At 37.9% G+C, this 25544-nt stretch overlaps 1 protein-coding gene across 1 annotated transcript in view; it reads left to right on the forward strand.

The window, feature by feature from the left end:
- The first annotated feature begins 309 nt into the window (after positions 1 to 309).
- The window catches only part of CEP85L (centrosomal protein 85L), an 85458-nt gene continuing 60223 nt past the window's right edge, over positions 310 to 25544 (forward strand). Inside the window, exons 1-2 of the mRNA XM_081094582.1 lie at positions 310 to 732; positions 12680 to 12841. Coding sequence (XP_080950708.1) covers positions 660 to 732; positions 12680 to 12841 — 235 coding nt within the window. The 5' untranslated portion in view covers positions 310 to 659. The remainder of the gene's footprint in view (positions 733 to 12679; positions 12842 to 25544) is intronic.

Below are 25544 nucleotides of genomic sequence, written 5' to 3' on the forward strand. Positions count from 1 at the left end.
AGGTGCCTTGCAGGGCCTCGGGGATTACCCAAGGGAGGGGGTGGCTGAAGATGGGGTCCCGGGCCCCGTTATCGCCTTTTTCTTATCTCGCAGGGCACGGAGATGGGGAAGGAGGGATGCAGCTAGCAGGTAGGGCCGACCTATTCCAGCAAGACCCAGGGAATACCCATCGCGACCCGCACGCAGTACCGCCCCGCGCGCCCCGCACGCCTTATGTAAGCGCCGAGGCCCCACCCCTCCGGGCCCCGCCCCTAGCCCCGCCCCCGGCCCTCCAGGCCCCGCCCCCGGCCCAGCTCCGGCCCCGGCCCCGCGGGCGGAGGGGGCGGAGAGAAGCAGCCGCTGCAACTTCGCGTGGAGCTGCGGAGCGTGGGCTCAGCCGGACGCCGAGCCGCCGTCGCCGCGGAGCCGCCGCGTCCCCGCCGCGTCCCCGGCCCGGGCCCCAGCCCCGCCGGCTCGGCATGGCCCCCGCCGCCGCGCATCCGGCCCCCGCGCCCGCCGCTCGCCGCTGAGCAGCCGTTATCAGCCCGCCCTCCGCCCGGCCGCCGCGGCCCAGGCTCCGCGCAAGTTTCCGCCGCGGGAGGAGCGGGAGGCGAAGGCGGGGGAGAACGGACGCGGGGAATCGGGCGCCCCCAGCCCGCCGGCCCTCCCGCCCGCCCGCGATGTGGGGGCGCTTCCTGGCCCCGGAGGCCGGCGGCCGAGACAGCCCGGGCGGAGCCCGCAGCTTCCCGGCGGGTGAGTAACGGGACCGTCCCCGGGCTGGGGTGGGGGTCGCGGCCGCGCGCTGCGCTTGGGGACCCGCCGCCCCCTCCCTGCCCGGGCCTGGCCTCCCGCCGCCGGCTCCCCGACGCCGCCCAGCGCCCGCCCGCCCCCGACCCCCGGGCTGACATCCCCGGCCCTGCCCGCGGCATCGCGGCCCCCACGGCGAGCTCTCCGGGACTCTTCGGTTGGCTTTGTTGTCCATCCTCCTCTCTTCCCCTCGTGGGGTGTGTGGCGGGCGTGGATAACGGGGCTCACGGGGACCCGAGCGGGAAGGTCGCTGCGACCGTGATGCGGCGGCGGCGGCGGCGTCTGGGGGCGCGCTCGGGGGGCGCTGAGCCCACGCCCGCGGCCGCCGCTTTAGGGCGCGTTTGGGGGTGGGGGCGCTGCTGGTGATGCCCTCGCCGCAAGTGACCCCTGAGGGGAGTCAGCCCCGCGCTGCGGCACGGTGACCGCCCCGCATCCCCCTCGGAGTCGGGGATGCCACACGCTCCGCAGGAGCCGGTGCATCCTGGAGCAATGAGGGTGTGAATCCGTTTGCAAGCCTTTTGCATCTCCCTTTCTTCTTCAGGGTAATTTGGGGGTTTGCCGGCTTGGGTGTATGAAGGGAGCTGTTTGGGTCGGACAGCCATTTCATGCCAGCGTCGCTCAGAAGTTGCATAGGAGCTGCCAAATCAGGATAAATCTTACCCCAATTTGGGATTTAAAAAAAAGAAAAAGGCTAGGGCAGTCTGTGACAAGTTGTCTGAAGTTGACAGGTCCTCCAGGCCCTTTAATCTTAATTGAATTTTTAACCCCTTTGAGAAGCTGGAAGTTATATGGACCCTTTATTCAGAAAGAAACTTCGTATGTACATACACATTCCCCCCAACCCCCCCACTATTTTAGGTGGTTCTAGGACTCCTAATAAGTAACCCTGTTCCATAAAATGTTTGCGCTCAACTTGTGTCACTGACATTTTTGTATACCTTTTTCAAAGCTATTTGCAAAACAAAAAAGCAGAAGCAGTATTTGGAAGTGGCTTTTCTTTTTTTTTCTTTCTTTTTTTTTTGCTGGCAGTAGTTTCTGCTGTTTAAAAAGTATTGAATACAAACTCAGAAGATTGCTAATTAAAATGTCAAATAATGCAATTCCATGACAAATGGAAATTGTGTATATATTCAAGGTGTACTACTTGATGTTTTCATATGTATACATTGTGAAATGACTTCCACAAGCAAACTAGTTATCATATTCATCTCCTCAGTTTTTTGTTTTGTTTTTTGGTGTATGGTGAGGACACTTAAGATCTACCTACCCTCTTAGCAGATTTCCATCATACTATACAGTATTGTTAACTGTAGTCAACATACTATATATTATACCTAAATACGCATACATTTTATAACCCAGCGTTCGATTTGAAATTATCTCGTTAAATTTGATCATGCAACACTTTTAGAAATAATAGTAAAAAAATATAAATAGGGAATTATTTTCTCTAAAATGTATAATGTTTATATACATAATAGAGGAGACAGCTGTTGAGAAGTTTCTGATGCTTACCGAATATTTACAATCCTGAAATCAAAGTAACTCAAGTGAGAAGACATTTCTTTATCCCTAATGGGCTGGAGGGAGTCTTTCAATTATGTGTACATGTCAAAAGCCATCTATAATGTTTTTGTGACTTAACCTCTTAAAGTTTATTTGTAATAATAACGTGTTTAGTGGTGTAATGTCATCCAAGCATTGTATCAGTTTTTCCATTGTTATATCTATGATAGAAAACTACCATAGTGCTTAGAAGTTAAGTGACTAAAGCTTTGAGATTATACTGCAGTCTCTAAATCTTTGCTGTGGCAAAGAATATGGAAGAAGATACTTTATAAATCTACCCAAGTTTAAGGAATTTGGACACGATTGCTTTACAAAGCATATATTTTATCTCAGCTTTGATATTGTTGGTAAGTCAGGACTTGCCTTTCCAATAAAAATTTTTTCAGCTGTATGCTGGTAATTGACTACTTTTATAGTAATAGTGATGACAATATTTATGTTTCTTTATTCTGTTCTTGAGCAAACAAATATTAAAATTATTTTTTATTTAGTTTAAAAAAAGTTATACATTTAGATGAAAAACTGTGTGGTTTCTTTAGCAAATGAGCAGATGGTTAAGGTCAAGATAATGACCTCTTAATTGATTCATGTAGGGATTTTTTTCTGTTTCTGAGACTTTGAAGAAAATTCATAGTTTTTGAAATATTGTCCAGTACATCTTTTGACTAACTTGAGTGATTTTACAGTTTTTCTGAAAACAAAGAGAACCAGTCTTCTGATTCAATGTGTCAGCAATCATTTTGGTCCTGAGTGCCAGTGGGAAGACATGGATAAATAATTTCTGCTATTTAAATAAATTTATCTCAGTATGTGGGTTAATTCTAAAACTAGTTTGTTTATACAAATATGTAACTAAAGGGAAACATAAAGGAATTATAGAACTAGTGTTCTAAAAAACTGGAGGACACTTTCTTTTAAAAGCAGGGGTCCTCAAACTTTTTAAACAGAGGGCCAGTTCACTGTCCCTCAGACCGTTGGAGAGCTGGACTATAGTTTTAAAAAAAACTATGAACAAATTCCTATGCACACTGCACATCTTATTTTGAAGTAAAAAACCAAAACGGGAACAAATACAATGTTTGTATTTGCATGTGGCCCGTGGGCCGTAGTTTGAGGACCCCTGTTTTAAAGTAATGCCAGTAAAAACAAATAGAAATAATGTGTGGTTTGGAAAATACTGAACTTTTGACCTTTGCTTTAGGATTTAACTTTGTTTTGGCTTTACCAACAATATTTCAGCTTTATAGAGTAACTGTGTTATAAATTAAAATAAGATAAACATTTTCTATATTTCTGTACAATCACAGACCTTCCCCCTTTTTTCTCTATTGCCTTGACAAGCGTGGTTAAAAAAAAAAAGGCTAATTTTAAGTAGAACGCGTGGTTTGTCTTTATGCATTGGGTTGATTTTTCGAGAACAACCTATTAGCAGCCCCCAGTGTTTCTCAAGGATATATTCCCCACAACGGGCCGTAGTTGGGAATAGTGCCAAAGTTGGAAGGATGGATGCATTTCCTTTAGGTGTTAAAAATCTAGTATGATATAGAGCTATTTTGAGTACTTATACTTAGTTATATTGAATTTGTTCCTTTTTGTAAGTCATACTTTAAAAATATTAATATATTCATGTGGCGGCAGGATATGCCAGTTTCAAGTTAAAAGTAAAATGTTATAGAAACACTTACGTCATCTGAAGGAGTGTCACTTGTTCAGTGCCTCCAGCTTTTAAATCTACCTTTCCCTAGTTCAGTGGTTCTCAACCTTCTGGCCCTTTAAATACTACAGTTGCTCATGTTGTGACTCAATCCTAAAATTATTTTCGTTGCTACTTCATAACTGTAATGTTGCTACTGTTATGAATCGTAATGTAAATATCTGATATGCAGGATGGTCTTAGGCGACCCCTGTGAAAGGGTCGTTCGACCCCCAAAGGGGTCGCGACCCACAGGTTGAGAACCGCTGGCCTAGTTGCTGCATTGCCATAAGGTATTTAGTGATGTCATAATGAGTGTGGTAGCAATTGGTGTGATCACAGCAAATACTAAAGGTTTCTGCTGTGGTTCTGAATTAGATGGACCTATAAGTACTATGGTAACAATGAAACATAACTCTTTTGCCTAAAGGCCGTTGGACATGTTCTTTTATAATAGTCAGTGGGGGCGTGAGGGCTTCATCTCAACTTCAGTGATGACTTTTGTGAAATGAACTTGATTAGTAATTGAAGCTCTGTCACTTCTTGGCTTGAATGAAGCTAATTTGAGGCCAGGCAATAAATGGTGAGTTGACAACCTCTTTTGTTACACTGTGAATATTTCTGTATGTTGCGGACAGAAAGGCTTTACAGAGCCATGATTTTTCTGACTGGATGAAATGTGTTGTATGTGTACTCGGAGAAAAAGATGAAGACGTGAAGGCTCCTAGGTAGTAGTTTATTGAGTGATAGCTTAATTAGTTCCCTCAAATTGTACATTGAAAAATGGAGAATGTGGTTGTCTAGATGATTCCTAAGGCTACAGTGAGATACTCATTATTTTGACTACTTTAAGGATATTCATATTTTACACTGGCAGAATAATATTCTAAAAAGTAGAATTTATTATATAAGGCTATTCATTTTAAGAACAGGAATGATCAACATAAAAAGAGCATGAAATTGCTCTTCGAACTAATATTTTATTTCCAGTATCTATTTTTCTATGATTAAAAAACTCCATTGTTGTTACTTAGCACAGTGCTTGCACATAAGCACGTAGTAAATGTTTGTGAGTGGTAGGCATTGTGCTGGACTCTAAGGATACATTATTGAATAAGAACCATAAGGTCCCAGGTCCCTAAGGGAGCTTACATTATAGTGGAGATAAATAATCTATAAGTAAACTAACAACAAGACAATTCGGCTAGTGTTAAGTATACAAAGAAAAGGGAACAGGGTGAGGTGGCAGGGGATGGGTAGAGAAACCCGTTTTGGATAGGCTGGTCAGGGGAGGCCTCTCTGAGGAGGTAACACTGTATTGAGACCTGAAGGATGAGAAGGAGCCAGACCTGAGGGGAGAAGTTCCATGATGCGAGTGAGTTTGGGGAGTTTGAGGAATGCCAAAACCAGAGAATCTGGAGCATAGTGAGCAGGGATGGGAGGTGAGGGAGGCCTGGTAATGGAAGGCATTGCATGAAGTTTGGATTCTATTCTACATGAGGGGAAGCTACCCATGGGAGGTGACCATTCATTCTTTCACTCAGTGCACATTGAGTGCCTGCTATGAGACAGACATTGTTTTATGGACCAGAGAATGAAGCAGGCATTCCTTATCTTTGGTATTTACAGATCTCTCCTGGCATTTTTTTGGGGGGGTGGGGGTGGGGGAGGGTGGGGGGTGGGGATTGTGGAGGAGTGAGGGAAAGAATAGCAGTAGAGAAGCAGGTTAATAGGTCATTGTAGTTAATTATGTGGGAGATGATGGCTGGGATTGGAGTGGTCAGATTGGATTAGGAGAGAAGATGATGTGTTTGGAATATATACTTGAGAAACAAAGCTAACTGAATTTACTGATAGTTTAGAGGTGGTAAATGAGGGAGAGAAGCGTCAAAGATGGTATCTTAATTTTGGCTTCAGTAATTATAATGGATGGTGGTGTCTCCCGAAGTGGGGGAAGGGTGTGAGGAGAATAAGTGGACTAAAGAGTTCTATTTTGGCCATGTGAGGATTGGGATGCTTTTTTAGAGGTTCATGTGATAGTTGAGGAGGAAGGTGGGCATACAAGTCTGGAGCTCAGTAAGGACATGGGCGAGGTGGAGGTAGGAATTTTGAGTGCTACCTGTGTGTATTTGGTGTTTAAAGGTGATCATATGGAGAGAGTAGAGAGCAGATAGCAGAGACTGTAGATAAGATAAGACAGCAGAGGATCAGGCTCTGGGACACTTGATGTTCTGGTCGGGTAGAGGAAGAGGAACCATCCAGAGAGACTGGGGAGGAGAGCTGGTGATGTAAGAGTGTGGTGTTCCAGAAGAGAGGAGACTGATGGAGGAAGGAGTAATCACTGAAGTCTGTGCTTCCAGGAGGCCATGTAAGATGTCAGAAGAGAATGGAGCAACTTAAAACTGGCGGAGATTAGAGATTCTCTAATCCAACCAGCTGACTTTATTATGGAGAAAGTGGTATATAAGGTGATTGGTTACATTACTCTTGTAGAGGCAAAGATTGTGTGTTTACTGACCATGAGAAATACATATTGCCTTGCCATGACATTACTGAAGCTTTTCTGAAGCCTTTTCATTAATACTGAGCATTCCATCTCATTTTAGGAATAATTTACTGAGAAGTTTGACTAGAAATTAAGTTTCTTATTATTGGGGAGATATTTATAAATTTACTCAACTTATTTTGGGGTGTTAGTTTTAATGCACTCCAAAATAAGTTGAAATTTAAGTAGACCACTATTTGTCTCCATGTACAGAAATTAACTCAACATATATTAAAAAAACCTAAATATAAGACCTGACACAGTAAATTCCATAGAAGAAAAAGTATTTACATAGGTACAAAATGTATGGACCTTGGTCTTAAGGAGGATTTTCTGAATTTGACCCTAAGGCTAAGGAAGTAAAAGCAGAATTAAATGAATTGGTCTATATCAAACTAAAGCGCGTAAACTGCCAACAAAACAAAAAGGCAACCAATGGAATGATAGAAGATATTTGCAAACAACAGCTCTGACAAGGCATCCAAAAATATAAAGAACTCATACAACTCAACACCAAAAAAAGCAAATAATCCAATGAAAATATGGACAGAGGACCGGAACAGGCACTTCTCCCAAGAAGACAGACAAATGACCATCAGATATATGAAAAGATGCTCATCTTCACTATTAGGGAAGTGCAAATCAAAACCACAAGGAGATCCCACCTCTCATTTGTTAGAATGGCTCATTATCAACAAGACAAGTAGTAAGTGTTGGAGAGGTTGTGGAGAAAAAGGAGCCTTTCATTCACTGCTGGTGGAAATATAAACTGACGCAGCCAACTATGGAAAACAGTGTGGAGCTTCCTCCAAAAATTACGAATAGTTACCGTATGATCCAACAAACCTCTCTTCTGGGCATCTACCTGAGAAATTTTCACATGTTATTTGCAAAGATTTATCTGTACCCCAATGTTCACTGTAGTATTATTCACAGTGACCAAGACATGAAAACAACCGAAGTGTCCTTTGAGAGGTGATTGGATAGAGAAGATGTGGTACATATATACAGTGGAACACAACTCAGCCGTAAGAAAAGATGAAATACTGCCATTTGCGACAACATGGATGGATTTTGAGAATATCATGCTATGTGAAATAAGTCAGAAAGTTAAGAACTATATGGTTTTACTCATATGTGAGATATAAAACTGAAAGCAACAAGTGAACAAACAAGACGAACAATTAACGGTATGGAGGTTTCCAGAGGGAAAGGTTGAGGGGTAGTAAAAGGTAAAGGGGATAAATATATGGTGATGGAAGAAGATTTGACTTTGGGTGGTGGGCACACAATGAAATGTACAGATGATGTATCATACAGTTATACACTTAAAACATATAATTTTATTAACCAATGTCACCCCAATAAATTTAATAACCAAAATTTTTGTTTTAGTTTTTACCTTTAAATGTATTGTATACAGCATTAGGTTCCGAGGTATCAGAAAATAAATGGCTAATTGAGAAATAATTGCTAATCTACTCTGCTTCCTTTGGAAGCCGATGCTACATAAATAAAAGTAGCATGTGCAGAATTAGATCTAACAACTTTTTTATTTTGGAAAGTTTCTTTTAATTTTTTCCTGGGTACTGATAATACTTCCTTCTTAGTTTTCCCATAATTTGCTACCATGTAGAATATTTTTCTATTAGTTGACATTATTAAATAATTATATTTAAATATATATTAATATTTAATAATTATATTTAAACCCCTCTGGAATACCACTTGTATACTCCCTCATGCTTGTAGTGGTTGTATTAAAAACAACTTATTAGTTTTTACCATACCTTGTTTTTCCAGTTTATAAACAGAAACAAAGGCTGTGAGAGACTAAATTAAATATGTGGCCCTCATTCCTCATATCTACCAAAGAACTTTTGAATACAGCATTTCATGTAACCAGAAGATAGGGCTTTTTGGCCTGTCACACACTGAAATCAACAGGCATGTACTTTTTCATAGAAGGAGATAGTCTTATCTGTGTTGGTTGCTACCCTAACTCTTAAATTCCTTGTTTATATAATGAGTACTTGGGGTGAATATTTATTGGTTTGAATTAATACTTTTACTGTGAAAGGTGAACCACTTACTTATCTATCTGACTATTTTTAATTGAGGTAGTTTACACCTCAACCTGAACCAACCTAGTTTGAAGCTCTTCCTTGTTATACTAGAATTGAAAATAGGAAATTCAGAATCACTTCTGAAGAATATAGTTTTATACCTTTTGTAGTAATGTTTTTAAAGTTAGTTACAATAGTTAATGAATGAACTTCCAGATTTTTTTTAAAATTTAGAAAGCAAAGAATACTAGCTGTCAATTACTTAGAATTCAGTAAATCATTAACTGCAAGAAAGCCAATTCCAGTTTGATTGAGATGTAATTGATACATAATATTGTATTAGTTTAAGGTATACAATATAATGATTTGATATATGTGTATGCTGCATAGTGATTACCATAATAAGTTTAGTTGACATGCATCATCAGACATAGTTACACTTTTTTTCTTTATGATGAGAACTTTAGGTTTTACTCTCTTAGCAGCTTTCAATATGCAACACAGCATTGTTGACTGTAGTCACCATGCTGTAAATAAATCTCTAGAATTTACTTATCTTTTCACTGGAAGTTTGTGCTTTTTGGCTACTTTTGCCCTTTCCCCCATCCCCTGTCATTGGCAACCACCAGTCTGTTCTCTGTTTCCATGAGTTGGCTTTTTTTAGATTTCACATTTAAGTGTGCTCATATGGTATTTGTCTCTGTCTGGCATAGTTAAGGTAGCATAATGCCCTCATAATCCATCCATATTGTCAAAAATGGATGCAGGACTTTCTTCTTTTTTTAATGGCTGAATAAACATTACATTTTCTTTATCCATTCATCTGTTGATGACACGTTGCTTCCCTGTCCTGACTGTTGTAAATAATGCAGTAAAACATGGGGGTTGTGATATCTCTTGTGAGATTTTGTTATATATACCCTGAAGTGAGGATTGTTGGATCATAAGGTAGTTTTATTTTTAGTTACTTGAGGAACTGGAATAAAGAAAGTAAAGTTTCTTCCATCTTACCTAGAAATCTCCTGTGTAGAGCAGGATTTGCTGTGTTTTCTTCCCCCATTTTTTGTGGTTATTATTAATATGAATATCTTAAAATGTGTTTTAATTTTACATTTACAATTTTTATTACGTTTTTGGTCTTTTGATCCTATTAGAGATTGTTTTCCCATGTTTATTTGGAATTTTGGCTATAAACTCCTCAAACCATTTATAATTATTAGTATATTTTTAGCTGCTTTGGAAAATATTTACTGATCTTTAAATAGATACTTAAATGTACACTAGCTCCAGGGATAGTTTAAAATCTCCTGGATTTAAAAATAAACAACAATAACAACCAAAAAAGAAAAAAAGAAAGAAAAGAAAACCTTCTTCTTTTAAATGGAAGGATATTTTTTAGATCTAACTATAAGTCTTTGAGAGTTTTAATTTTATACCATGAACATTTATTGAGTACTCAGTGGTAATAATGACAGCATTTATTGAGACCCTGCCTAACTGTGAAGCTCTGTGCTACAGACTAAAAAAAGAAAAAAAAAGTTGTTTTTCAGTGTTCCCAGTTTGGTTATGGTGAAGAAAGTCATATACATATGGGTTAATTTAAATTAGTAAATGTTGTGAATAGAATTTTGAATGATATATTGGGAGAGCACAAAGTGGTAGTTATTTAATACCACCTGGAGGAACCAGAAAACACGGAGAGCAAGCTAATTCTGCATACTGGGACTTTTAAAAGGCAGAGGAGGGAAATTGCTTGGAGTCACCAAAGAACCTAATTTGTTTGGAGGCAGTGATTAGGTATGTCTGGCTGGAGAGTGTTTGTAGGGGAGCCGGAATTCGGGAGGTAGGGTTTGCGAAGTTTTAGAAAATGAAGCTTCTAATTGATGAAGAACTTTGCCAAACTTAATGAGTTTGAGTTTTATTTAATATGCAGTAAAGAACCAACAGACCTATGTAAGCAGGAGAATGACATAAATATGTTGATTTTAAGAAGATAACTCTGATAGTAGCATAGAGGCCGGCTCTGATAGAGTTACTCTAGCAGGAGCTCTTTGCAGTAGTCAAGCCAAAAGGTATGATCTGTGACAGTGGGGATGGACTGGAGGGCTCTAATTCAGTTGGCACTTCTGCAATGGACTGAACAGTTTCAGAAATAGATTAGATGTGTGGGTTAAGCAAAGGAGATTTTTTTCTTGTATTCCCTGCATTTATTCTTTTTAAGTTAGTTGTACATTAATTTCTATTGATGGTAGAATTGGGCAATTGAAGGCCACTGCTCTGAACTTTGTGCAGAAGTACTGTGTACTTGTTGACATTTCAGAGATGTTAAAATGTGAGATACTAGTATGTGCATCTTATGATGTCATATAAGGGTTAATGTGCTTTGATATTTTCTGCTCAATTCTCTTTTATTTAAAAAGGTTGGTCTCAATCTACTGAATTGGTGATAACCTTCATTTTGAAAAAAACACAACACTGCAATTTGTATTTATGATTTGTAATATGTATTTAGCTTTTTATGTAAAAATGTAAATCTGCTTTGTCAGTGGTCTTTTTTAAATTTTCTTTTGGCTCAGAGTTGTCATTAAAAAATATGATTAGTTTTTCTAAATGTAGTTACAGGCATATTAACATATTGTAGAAGACTTGATATTGTATGCATTTTTGCTTCCAATTAAATAAAAGCTTCAGAAACAAAATAAGATATAATAGGTTACTTCTTTTTTAATGTAATCTTTCTATATTTTCAGTGTGAATTTTACTACTACTGGGCAGTTAGTAGTCTGTGTAAAAGAATTGAAATTTATATTAAAAAATGTAACATATTGTACTGCCTTCCAAAGAGAAGTTCAAATGTATGCTGTTTTGGGATCTTTGCTATTCTTACAGAAATGCTCTGTCTTTGTTCTAGAGAGAACTGATTTTACACAATTATTCAGTTGCTCTAATATGATAGGACCTAGGTAAGACTTGATTGTCAGAGTTCTCTGAACCTTAAGTTTTTGTTAAGTGCATAGCATATACCTAGAAATTAAGTAGTTCCCCTTTCAGTAGCATAGTCATAACTATTATGTGAGAAAATTATCCTTATTATATCACTGGTGAGTATATTTCACAGCTAGTTCTTACTGCTTTGTGATTCTGGATTGACTTGAATAGAGACAAGACATATTATTCTTTGACTGATGCAGTCAATCTAAAATAAAGATTAGAATGTTATTTTATTCATGACATTTGTTAATTATAATCAGTATTCTAATTACATAAAATATATTGAGTCTTTTTTAAAAGAGGAATATTTAAATGTTAAGATAAATCTGAGTTCAGGCTGGAGGAGATCAACATATAGATAATTCTATCATTTTATTATGTTATTGTCATTTTGGGAAACCTGAATGAATTGCTTTGTTTTCTTTAAAGGAAAAGTTTGACAAAAATAAGATCATTGTGATAGCCTCATAAACAAATTAATCTAACTCGAAAGGGAAATGTGGTGTTAAACATTTATCGAAAGATAACTGAAGAAATAAAATCAATTAAAATAATCCAAAATAATTTTAAATTTTAAGTGATTAGGATATTGTAGAAAAAAAAATTTTTTTGACCTTTCATGAGCATAATCTACTTATATTACCATGCCATATGATTCAGTTAGACTTTATCTGAGCCCCAGTTCTCAGCTAATGCCTGTGTGTGGAATCACAGATACCTACCTATCAAATATTCCAGAGCAGAGCAGTTCCAGATAGATAGATGATGTGTTTGATATTTTAAGTAAGAGAACAGTATGTGTTTGAAAGTTCAGATATCTATATGCAGATATCAGAGTCCTTTAGCCAGAGGAAGCTGCTAAATCAGCATTGAATTCATGTTGAATCTTATCTACCATTGACCTATTTTAACTATTTTGGGCAGAATATAACTTGATGTGTGTTTTTTTTTTACAAGGTGGAAAAAGATATCTTCTTTCTACTCACAGAAATTATAAATGTGGTCATTTTTGCACATTTTTCTTTATAGGCCCAGATTATTCTTCATCAGCATGGTTACCTGGTAGTGAATCACTGTGGCAGGCCACAACTGTTCCATCCAGCCATCGAAATAGCCACATCAGGAGACATAGTATAGCTTCTGACAGTGGTGACACTGGCATCGGAACTTCCTGTTCTGACAGCGTGGAAGGTGAGTTAAAATTCTTAGTGTTTTGATACGCCTGTTTGGAGAATGGTTGAGTTGAGAACATTCAAGGGATATGTTTTATTGTTTGAGACCAAGAAATGTATAAGTAGTGTTTGAATATTTAATGATGTTCAGTGTTGCTATTTTGAATAAATTATAGACTCACGTGCAATTTTAAGAAATAATACAGAGATTCCGTGTACCTCTCTCCCCCATGGTTATATCTTACAAAACTACAGTACAACATCACAACCAGGATATTGAGTTGTTACAGTCCAAATACAAAACATTTCTATCACCAGAGAATACCTAATGTTGTTCACACCCACTTTCCCCTCCTCAACTCCTGGAGACCATGAATCTCCATTTCTATGATTTTGTCATTTCAGGAATGCTGGATAAACACCATCATTCCATGTGTAGCCCTGTGGAATTGTTTTTTCCCCACTGGAGATTCATCCAGGTGGTTGTGTATGTATATCAGTAATTTCTTCCTTTTATAGTTGAGTAGTACTTACATAGCAATGGTGGTATTGAATAGACCACATTTTTCTTAACCTTCACCCGCTGAATGACATCTGGATTGTTTCCAGTTTTTTGCTAGTGGGGATAAAGCTGCTCCCAGCATTCATGTATGTGTTTTCGTGTGAACTTACATCTGTGTTTCTCTGTGGTAAATGTCTATGCAATGGCTGGTCATATGGCAGTTGCATGTTTACTTTTTAAAGAAACTGTCACACTATTTTCCAGAGTGACTTTTCCATTTACATCAGTAATGGAAATGGATTAGAATGAGTAACCCAATATTGTCTTTATCCTTGCTAGCATTTGGTAGTTTTCAAATTTTAGCCCATCTGATAGGAATTAAGTGATATCTTATTGTGGTTTTAATGTTCAGCTCTCTCATTAACAGTGTTGAACATTTTCCACATGGTTATTTGCCCTCTGTATTTTCTTTGGTGAAAGATCTCTTCATGTCTTGCTCATGTACTAATTGGATTATTTCCTTTTTTTAGTGTTGAATTTTGAGAGTTCTTTATATACAGGGTGTCCCCAAAATGTATACATACTTTAACAGCTGATAGCTCAATTTTGAAAATGAAATGTATTTTAACAAACACTGCCTTTATACTTATTTATATACAGGGTGTCCCCAAAATGTATGTTTTCCTGGGACACCCTATATTTTAAATACTAATCCTTTGTTGGTTATGTGGTTTGCAAATATTTTCTCCCACTCTGTAGCTTGTCTTTTATTCTTTAACAATGTCTTTTGCAGAGCAAAAGTTTTAAATTTGATGAAGTTAAGTGTGTGTGTGTTTACGTGTTCCTAAGACCACGCTTAGTCTTAGTGATTTGCCAGAAGGAATCACAGAACTCAGAAAAGCTGTTATACTAATGGTTATGATTTGTTACAGCAAAAGGATACAGATATCAGTCAGCAATAAAAATAGAAGGTAAAGGGCAGGGTCCAGGAGACAACAGTTTGGTCTCTCCCAGTGAAGTTGCATGGACAGTGTTTCACTCTCCCAGCAGTGATGAATTATGCCCATATGGAGCATTGCTAGGCAGTCACCTCGTTCTTGCTGATGATGGTGAATAGCCAGATGCTTAGGCCTCCTCTGACATAACCTGAGTGTGTGTGCATGGTGAGGGTGAGGGACTTTATACCTAAGAGAGATGGACGTTTTGTTTCCCTGCTTGACCTTCTTTGTTACAGATTGGTAAGGTTCAAAGTCCAGGCTCCCTACTTGGCTTTTGTTGGCGTGGGTGGAGGAAGGGCTAGTTTTCTCTTCGGCTCCTGTCTGGAGAAGAGTAGCTCCTGTCTGAAAATTTTCAGCCTTGTTAGGCTGCTGCTTTGGTCCATTGACTAGGGAGAGCAGGTTTTGTTGGGACTTTTCTGGGCGGTGCCTTTTGGTTCCTTAGTGTTGCTGACTTTTTCAGCTTCAGTTCTGGAAGTTATGGGGCAAGAAGAAAACCCAGGGAATTTACCACCGTCTTGTTCCTTGGGTCCTGAGGTTCTTAGCCAATTTGCTGCCTTCTTTCCAACTTTTAAAGTCTGTATTTGTTTTATATTATAATGTCCAGGGCTTTTAGTTGTTCTTAGTGGGAAATATAGGGAAGGGTATCTTTTCCATCTAACAATAATTTTTTATGACCATTAACAAAGTCTTGTTTAACTACTGTCATAACTTTGCTAGCAACTACATAGAATCTTAACTTTATTATGGTCTTGTATGTAATATCAGTTGACTAAAACAGGGGTGGGGAGCCTTTTTTCTGCCAAGGGTCATTTGGATATTTATAACATCATTCGCTTAATGTAATTCACGTAATATAAATTTATGTTGCTACGAAAAATGTTCCTGGATTTATTGAATTTCAAAGTTCTGCCTATGGTTGCTTTGGCAGGGTCAGACCATATGATTTCATGGGCCTTATACAATGGCCTGCAGGCTGGACGTTCCCCACCATGATCTAAAACATACAGCTTAAGCCCAGCTGGCATGGCTCAGTGGTTGAGTATTGACCTATGAACCAGGAGGTCATGGTTTGATTTTCGGTCAGGGCACATGCCTGGGGTTATGGGCTTGATCTCCAGTGTGGGGCGTGCAGGAGGCAGCCAGTCAGTGAATCTCTCATCATTGATGTTTCTGTCTTTCTTCCCCTCTCCCTCTCTGAAAAAATACATTAATAAAAATATATGTTAAAAAATAAAAATGTATGCCGAAACCGGTTTGGCTCAGTGGATAGAGCGTCAGCCTGCGGACTGAGAGGTCCCGGGTTCGATTCCGGTCAAGGCCATGTACCTGGGTTGCGGGCACATCCCTGGTGGGGGATGTGCAAGAGGCAGCTGATCGATGTTTCTCTCTCATCGATGTTTCTAACTCTTTCTATCTCTCTCCCTTCCTCTCTGTAAAAAATCAATAAAATATATTTAAAAAAAGATAAAAATGTAAATTTAATTTTGGAGGTATAGATCAAAGTACATGGAATAGTTTTTATTTAAATTCTGTGGTGCATTGCTTTAAGTAAAGAGTACATCTGTGAAGCAAGTCATCCTCAAACAGAATGTTACTGTCTAGTTAGACCCTCACTGCCCCCTCCCAAAAACCCTTTCTGCTCTTTAGTTCTGTTGGCTGATATTCCAAGTGATGCTCTTTGGACACTGTTAAATCCTCTAAGCATCCTGTGACTCATCTGAAAAGTAATTTGCATTCTTTTTTATTTTAATGTTGTATTTTAATTGTTTAAAAACTTAAAATTCATACATGAATGTAAAGTAACTGAACACAGAATATAAATGCACTATGAATTACAAATATACAGTTTTATAAGTGACCATTATATAAATAGAGATACCTTTCCTTTTTTCTCTAAACTACAGCTTTTAGAGGTTCATTTGTTTTTTCACTTAATAAATACTTATTCAGTTATTACTGTGTTTCAAGAACTGCAGAACTGGAAAGAGCAAAATGGAGGAGAGGATTACATCGGAATCTCGGCAGGGATGGGATTTAGGACAGAACAGTATTCTGAAATTGCCATTGGGTGATTTGCTTTTAGCTGTGGTATTTGGAGATTTAAAATACTGCTAAATAAGGGTGTGAGATTTTTACATTTAACAAGAAGTTGAAACACTAATTTAACATTAGCAGCATCACTTTTTTAGCTGTGGTAATTTGTTCATGAGGTGTCAAGTTCCAGGTCGGTAGGAAATAGATCTGTGACATGAGGCTGGATGCATCTGCAAGCCTACCAAATTGTAACACAAGCCACATCAGCAGATCACCAGTTTCTCTTAGGTTTTTCTTTGCCAAGACCTGAAGGCCATGTAAATAGCTGCTGTTGCCACAGAAATGCGTTTGAGAGGGAGTTGTTTTTGAAGTATGTATGCAGCATATGTTGTGTAGGGCATAACCTATAGATGTAGTGCCAGAGTTGAGTTATTAAGGGAGAAGCAGAGGAAACCAGGAGTGGAGTATAGGACCCTGAGACCAAAAAAGAACTTAATTTTGCCTTAGGCTAGACTCTGAAGCCTTCTACCAGACAGTCTTTCTCTCCTGTATCACATGGCGCCAGAGAGGCAGGCTTTCAGGCAGTTCTTTATCTCATAACATCTGCGTTCTTAAATGTAGCTCCTAACTGTCTGTTTGGGCTAATTTTCAAGCATATTTATACATGTTACTTAAAAAAGGTACAGATAGAGTTAAATATTTTTTTGTTAATTTCCAACTGCTAATTTGTATTGGAGATAATTTTCTTATCTAATTAACCTCATTTATTTCAAATAGGAGGGACTGATAAAAATGGACTTCAATTTAATCATATCTTCATTAGTTGTTTCTACTAAGAAATAATAGGGCCATTGAATAATACAAATTTTGAGGTCATCATGTGAATATAGATCATAAAGGAAGAAAAGTTACCATTTAGTGCATTGTTTTTATCTTATGAAGAAACTAAGATCTTTTAAGATAAGGACTTGTTCAATCATTTATTTATTCACGTAGCCAGTATTTATTGAGTGTGTGTTAGGTGTCAGATACGATACTAGGCGTTAGCATTAGACATTTTCCTTGTTCATTGGATATATAAAGTGGAGAAGACAGACAGGAAATCATCAAATATGTTGAACAGTGTAACAGGTGAAGTGCCAGGGTAGGTGACATACCTAAGCCCAGTAGATGAGGGGAAGGACCCTTGACAGAAGTGATATTTCAGCCGAGGCCCCAAAAAGTAAGTTAGGACTGGCAGGGCCAAGGGGGGCGGGGAGGAGAGTAGTCTAGGCTGAGAGAACAGCGTGGCCAAAGGCTGGCAGGTGAAAGGACATTCTGAGCATGGGTCAGAGGAGAGTAAAACTGGGTGATGCCAGGAGACCACCTGTTGCAAGTAGGAGCCCGTGGTGACTTGTTCATAAACAAGAAGCAGTGGGAAAGGAGAAAATGAGATGATTCAGGAGATATTGAGACAAAAACCATACATTCTTTTTTTTTTTTGAACTGCTTTATTCAGATGGAATTCACATACCATAAAATTCACCCATTTAAAGTGCACAGTTCAGTGGCTTTTAGTTTATTCGCGCAGTTGTCGCTGGTGTCAGTTTTCAGACATTTTCATTACCCCAAAATGGAAACCCTACTTCTCTTAGCCATCATCCACCAACACCACCTTCCCCTGAGTTCCAGGCAACCACTGATTCTGCGAGACTTCGTACAAGTTCCCCAGGCTCTCTCTCTTCTTTGCTTGTATATTACAGTGATTAGGTTTTATTAGTTTATTTTGCCAAATAGTTTCTTTAAAACAACCCATCTTAATGTAAAATATTCTCTTGTCCTCATTCTTTGTTTTTCTGTCTTTCCCCCCTTTTTTAACAGAAAATTTCAAACATAAAATAGTAGAAATAAGATAAGATGGTAATCCAAATGTACACAACATCAAATTTATACAATTACACATTATAGCACAAATCTTATTTCAGTTATTCTCTGCTTACCCTCATGTCCTCTTAACCTTTTAATTATAATAATAGTAACATTTATTGAGCACTTACCAGGTAAAAGGCATTATGATAAGAAGTTTACATGATTGTTGCAGTTAGATGTTAGGTACAATTATATACCATATTAAAGGTAAAGTAAGTGATACTTAGACCATTTTCTAACCTGTTATCCTTGTTTTATTTTAGTAGTGGTCAGTTCATTGGTAAGTAAAATTATGTTTTTGAAAGTTTATAGTTTTGAAACTTCTATGACTTTGATGATGGATACTTCAATAACATGACTTCCGGATATTACAGTGGATTAGTTGGTTATTTGGCTTTCACTTAACAAAAATACTATACATTTTTACAATATTATGTTTTTTATTTTATACATGATTTAAACTATTTTTCTTTATAGAAATCCTTCTGCAGTAAAATATAATTACTTTTATTTTACTTACTGATGAAAAATTAAGATTCAGCATGATGATAACCTATCTGGGAATATACTGCTGTTCAAGTAGTAGAGCTAAGATTCTTCAAGTCAATCCAAAGCTCTGCCCTTGGCCCTGCTAGGTTAGATATCTGTCCTCAGAAGGGAGATCCAGGAGGGGAGAAGCTCCTAGGGGTGTAGTGTAGGAGCATTTGGTAATATTAGATTGAGAAACAGGAGACCAGGATTCTATTTTGAGATTTGTACTTTGTCAAGTAATTTAACCTTTATGGACTTTAGTTCTTCATTTGCATATGGAATAGGTCAAAGGTTATGCACAGAATACTTTTTTTGCTTGTGAAATCAAGTAATTTCAAGGCAGTATTCAAAATAATTATGATTTACATTTTATTTCAAACCAGATAACCCTTTTCACTTGCCCTCTATTTCTACTTAATTTTTTGGTAGTCTACATTATTGCTTAAAATGAAATGAGCATTACAGCTCTCTTAAGTTTGCAGAAATTAAAATTGTTTGTTGGAGGTATATTTTGTCAGTTTATGGGCGTCGTTTTTACCTACAGTGTTATCCATCTATCCATTTATTTATTCATTCACTCATTTTTTATCTATCATTTTGTTTCTTGGCTGATAGAATATGAATGCTGTACCTGACCAGCTGAGCTGAATTTAGAGACCTGTGATGAGCCATGGGTTTAGGGAAGAGATAGTGACTCTACTTCCCTTCAGACTTGCAAATAATTTCTTGTCTGTTCAGTAATTAAATAATAATTTTGTTTCTGAGAAAATTTGCATTTTCAAAAATCATATCCCATAATTTAAGAGATAGAGTTATACGTTGATTTGTAAAAATTGTTATAGAAGAGAGAAAATACTTATGGCTCTCTGCAAGTAAAATGCCTGATGATACTTAATCTTAAATTGAAATTAGTGGGAGATATCTAGAAAATGGGTACAACTTTATGAAATTTTAAGTTATTGAAGAAAAAAATATTTTAAGTTTTTGTGTAAATAAAAAGTGATTTTTTTTTACTGACCAGCTTTTCAAATGAGTTTATCTTTGAATTGTTGACCTCTTTAAGCTGTATCTCTCAGATTTTGCTTTAAATAAGTTGCCAATAATCTTGGTGCAGATTAGAAATACCCTGTCTAATTTGCGGATGGTAGACTTCTGTAATTATTTTTAACAAGTACTTTTAACTTTTTGCTCATATTTTAATTTTAATAGAATTTGAAGTGGCTTAACAAAATGCAATTGAAAAAATATAAAATAGACAAGAAAACATAATAATAATTAGGCAGTAACACAATGAGAGCTAAGATTTGCACAGAATTGCGTACTGTTACTAATCATGTACAATGGCTAATAGGACATACATTTGGCTGTTGGGAAACAGAAGTTTCTATCTTTAAATATAAAGAATAAAAGCAAGCAGTTCAAGAAAGCACACTTTTTATAATACTAATACCTGGCATATAGTTTTCCTAATGTTCTTAACCATTATTTTTGTATGATTTATTTTTTCCAATCATTCTCAGACTCTGCAGATACAATAACGCCAAAATAGGACCTAATATTTTATGTGTATCTTTTGTAAACATTTAGTTGGATTAAAAAAATTATTCGGACAATTTTGTTTTTTTCAGTGAATTTTCACTTACTGTAATGATTATCTTTTAAAAAATCATGTTGTACACTTTTTCTGCTTTTCTCATTTTTTTTTCATTTTTCTTGCCTTCTTTTGATTGACTCTTTTCTTCATGTCATTTTTTCTAGTCTATTAGAAATTATAAACTCTACCTATCTTTTAAAAATATAGCTTTATTGTGATATAATTCACATATCACACAGTTCACTCATTTAAAGTATACAACTTAATGCTTTTTAATATGTTCTCACAATTGTGAAACTATTACAACAATACTGTTTTAGAACATTTTTAGCCTCCCTAAAAGAAATCCATTAGTTGTCACTCCCTATCTTTCCTTCTAGCCCTAAGTAACCACTGCTTTTTCTGTCTCCATATATTTCTTTGTTCTGGTCATCCTATATAATAAAAGCCTAATTTGCAAATCGACCGAATGGCGGAATGACCATTCGCTATGACGCGCACTGACCACCAGGGGACAGATGCTCCAATGCAGGAGCTGCCCCCAGCTGCAGGCCCCAGGCCAGCCAAGGTGGGTGCCAGCGGGGGCCCCCCGATTGCCCGCTGGTCACCCTGCAGAGGGAGGTGACTGGCGGCGGTGGCGGGGGGTGGGGCCAGTGAGTGGGCGGCACCTCCAAGGCAGGTGCCAGCTGGGGGGCCCCTCCGATTGCCCCATCAGTCACCCCACAGACCGGCCCTGATCGCCGGCCAGGCCTAGGGACCCTACCTGTGCATGAATTTCGTACACCGGGCCTCTATAATAATAAAAGCATGATATGCTAATTAGACCAGACATCCTTCCGGATGACCCTCCGGACGAAGCTGGGGTGGAAGGAAAGCCTGGGTTCTGGTGCCTGCCGGTGGCCAGAGGGAAGCCTAGATCCCTGGTGCCTGCCGGTGGCCGGAGGAAAGCCCAGGTCCCAGGTGCCAGAGGGAAGCTGGTGCCAGCAGCCAGGGGAAGGAATTCCTACTCTTGCACAAATTTCGTGCATCTGGCCTCTAGTTTCACATAAATGGGATCATCTAATTTCCTTGGTGACTGATTTGTACTTACTATGTTTTCAAGATTCATTAATATTGTCGTATGTATCAGTGCTTTTTTTTTTTTTTTTTTTTTGCCATATACTATATTCTGTTGTTTATCTGTTCATCAGTTAATGGACATTTGGATTGTTTTTACTTTTGGCTATCAGGAATAAAGCCCCTTTAAATGTGGTTTTATTTCTCTTGGGTTTATACCCAGGAGTGGAATTGCTGGGTCATATGGTACTAACTCCATGTTTAACCATTTTGAGGAGCTGCCATCCTGTTTCCTAAGCAGGGGCACCATTTTACATTTCCTCCAGCATTGTATGAACAGTTCAGTTTCTCCATATCCTTACCAACACATTACCTTTCATTTTGATGATAGCTTTCCTAGTGGGTGTGGTGTGGTGTCTCACTGTGGTTTTAATTTGCATTTCCCTGATGACCAAATGATACTGAGCATCTTTTCTTATGCTTTAATAAGGCCATTTGTGTATCTTTGGATAAATGCCTATTCAGATCCTGCACCCATTTTTACATTGGGTCATTTGTATTTTTATTATTGAGTTGTAGAAGTTATTTATATAATTTAGATACAAGTCCCTATTAGATACATGATTTACAAACATTTCTTCCATTCTATGAGTTCTCTTTTTACTTTCTTGCTGGTCTCATTTGCAGCAAAAATTTAAAACATTTTGATGATGTCTAATTTTTTTCTCTTGTTACTTGGGATTTTGGTGCTGTAGCAAAGAAACCACTGCCTGACATGAAGATTTGCACCTATGGTTCCTTCTGAAAAGTTTATATTTAGGCCGTGATTCATTTTGAGTTAATACATGTGGATGGGAAAAAGTAGGAATCCAACTTGATTATTTTTTCTGGTGGTAGTACAACTACACTAGCTCTACCTATTTTTTTAGTTGTTACTGTAGAGGTTATAATATGCAACCCTAACTTGGCTATCTATAATGGTGGTTAGAATCTCTTTCCTTCTCTCACAAAGACTTTTAAACCCTGGAATGCTGATCCACCCTTGTTTTGAGTTGTATATTGCAATTGTCAAATATTTTGTTTTGTTTTTTAAACCTACAAATTTGGTATTGTTTTTATTGACTTATGCAATCATTGTCCTTAGTTTTTTAAATTTAATTGTAATTTTACTTAAAAAATTCATTCCTTTTTATAATTCAGGGCTTCTTCTTCTTGAAAGAAACTGAGGAGATTTTAGTAGTTCTTTTAGTGAGTCTCTTGGTGATAAGCTCCATTTTTGCTTAGCTGAAAATATATTTTGCCCTCAATCTTGAAAGATAGCACACATTTCCAAACAATTCTTGGGTGCCAGTTATTCACTCTAACCCTTTGAAGGTATTATTTCACTGTGCTCTGGATTCCATTATTGCAGTTGAGCATTTGGCTGTCATTCTGAGAGTTCTTTTATGAATAGCCTGCCTTTTCTCTGGCTCACTTCTCGTTGTCTGGTGTTTTGTAGTTTCCTTACAATAAACTAGTCCTGCTCTGCAGCTGCATGTGTAACAGCGAAATTGTAAACCCTTAGGCGTAGAACTGTATTCATATTGTTATTGTGAATATGTTTGCATCATTTTTTCTGCCTAGCACAGTACCTTGCACGTAATACATTCCTCAGAGAGTCTTTGGTTGATTATCGTTAAGATTCTGTAGATAGCCCTTTTCCTACCAGAGTGTAGTTTAGAATGTGCTAAAATATATACCTGAAAATATAGTGAATGCTTAGAAATGTTCATTTGCGGTTTTTTTTTTGTTTGTTTTTAAAGAAGAATGAGGTTACATGTAGCATTAAAAAATTGTTTTTCCCTCATATGATTGTGACAATAGTAGAGGAGGAAAAAAGTATCATGGTGTTGTATAAAATTGAATTACTGACTTTGGGTTAGAGTTAACATTTTTGTTTAAAAATATGAAATATAGTATTTACTATCGACTGATAAATACATTAAGCTGTTACATTTAAAATCAGAATACTTTAGATACAGGTTTGTATAGTTTCCTGATTACTTTTTCTTTTGACTGTAAAGACTCATGATTTATTGTTAAACTATAGGTCTGGAGGGTGCGGTCTTATTCCTTTTTACTTTAAGGAGGATAGAGCAGAGACATAGACTCTCCCTATAAAGAGAGATGATATAACCAATGTATTTATCCATTGTCAGGCATGAATAACATGCGAGTAAAGCAGGAGGCTGGGATTTTCTTCAGAATTTAGAATATGTTATCCTAAATGTAATGAACTTGCATTGTCAGATTACAGCAGTGTCCTCTTAGAGTTTCCCTCACAAACTGGAATCTGTCTGAGACCATTAGCTCTTCTGTGCTCTGTGACTGTTATAAACCTTGCCTCTGGCTTTTAAAAGAACTGCCCTCTGCTGGTTTCAGATTTCATTGTTGTAATTTACATGTGGGCTAGATGTTATTGTAATAATTTGCATTTGGGATTTGTGGCTACAATTAGATTGTATAATAAAAGCACATTAGGAATTGCATTGCATCTACCTCCAATTGACGGTGTTTTATTGGGCCAAGATAACATTTTTAAAGTGTCAAAATTGTTAAAATTAGTATTTTCTGGACTCATCTCTGTCTAAGATATAACGGTCCTTTTTCAGATACTCATCCTGCCAAATTTTTAATTCCTTGTTCATTAATTCATGTTGTGTGTGTACATGTGTATTCATGTGCATATGTATGTGAACGGCCTAAGCTTTAATCCTTAGTTTTGACAGTAATGAATTCTGAATGTCACAGGAAATCAGATTTTACACTAGAACTCAGATGTTGGTGATGGTTGAACTTAGGATATTACACTTGAAGGCTTCAGAACTGGAATTAGACCCAGGTGCAGTAATGTTGTAGTGACTAGAGCAGCAGAGTCCCTTATTAAAAGTGTTACTTCCTGGGCCCCCTCTTACTTTAGCTGAATCACAGTCTCTTGGAGTAGGCTCTACATGCCAGGTAACTTGGTTTGTATGCTCAAGTTTGAATTTTTAGGGTGGGGGCAGAAGAGGGTCCTAATATATGGTGACAGAAGACTTGACTCTGGGCGGTGGACACACAGTGAAATATACAAATCTTGTAACATAGAAACCCACACCCGAAACCTATATGTTCCTGTTAACCAATGTCATCACCCCAATAAATTTAATAAATAAAAATTTTAAAAAGTTTTAATTATTTTCAGATTTGTAGAAGTAAATATTAGCCTGATGTGGAATTGTGTTGTTTTTTTTATTACCAATTGTTGATTTTCCCTGCAGGTGGGAAATAATGAGCCACCAAAGAGAGACAAGAAAGTAGCACATTATCAGATATAAGTAGCTGCAAAGACTGGTGATCTCTGCGCTCAGAGGTTTCAGCTGTGACATGGAAAGTGAGCCAGTCAGTCACCTGATATATTATTCATACTTTAGAACAGTGTTCTTTGAGATATTTCAAACTCTTTGAGGTCACAAAACAGAACATCTTTGCAGAAGTTTGACTAAACGGTAATGCTCTTGAAAAGAAATTATAACAAGACTTTGTATAAAGTAAAATTGGAACGCACTGATCTGTTACACTATCCAGGGGTTACCTTTGTTAAGTTTTGGGTGTATGCTTTCAGGCCGTTTCTCTGCTCATGAATAAGTAAAATTGTGTTTGTACATATTCACGTATATGTTTGCATGTATATATGGATTGCCCTTTTTCTTCCAAAAGCTATAACAATTTATGTTCTCATCATTGAAGAAACATTTCTTGTTCGGTGATTTGCTTACTGATTTCTTTTGCCTATGTTAAAGTTTGGTTGTGGTTATTTTTGTTTGTTCGTGTAGTTCTTTGTGCAGTCCAGACGTTTAGCCTTTGGTCTGTTACACTGGAATAACGTTTACTTCCAGCTCTTCACCGGTGTCGCACACCTTGCTTTGTGCCCATTCTTTCTCGGAGTCTTTCACGTGTGCTCTTTTGTTGAGTCCTCACTGACGAGGTGACTGTTATGCAAGGAGGTTAAATAACTGGTTGGAACACACGTGGCTACTAAGTGGTAGAGCCAGGATTTCAATGTAAAAACACTTATTTC

The sequence above is a fragment of the Myotis nattereri genome (genome assembly GCF_964212035.1).
Source record: "Myotis nattereri genome assembly, chromosome: 6".
NCBI lineage: Eukaryota > Metazoa > Chordata > Mammalia > Chiroptera > Vespertilionidae > Myotis > Myotis nattereri.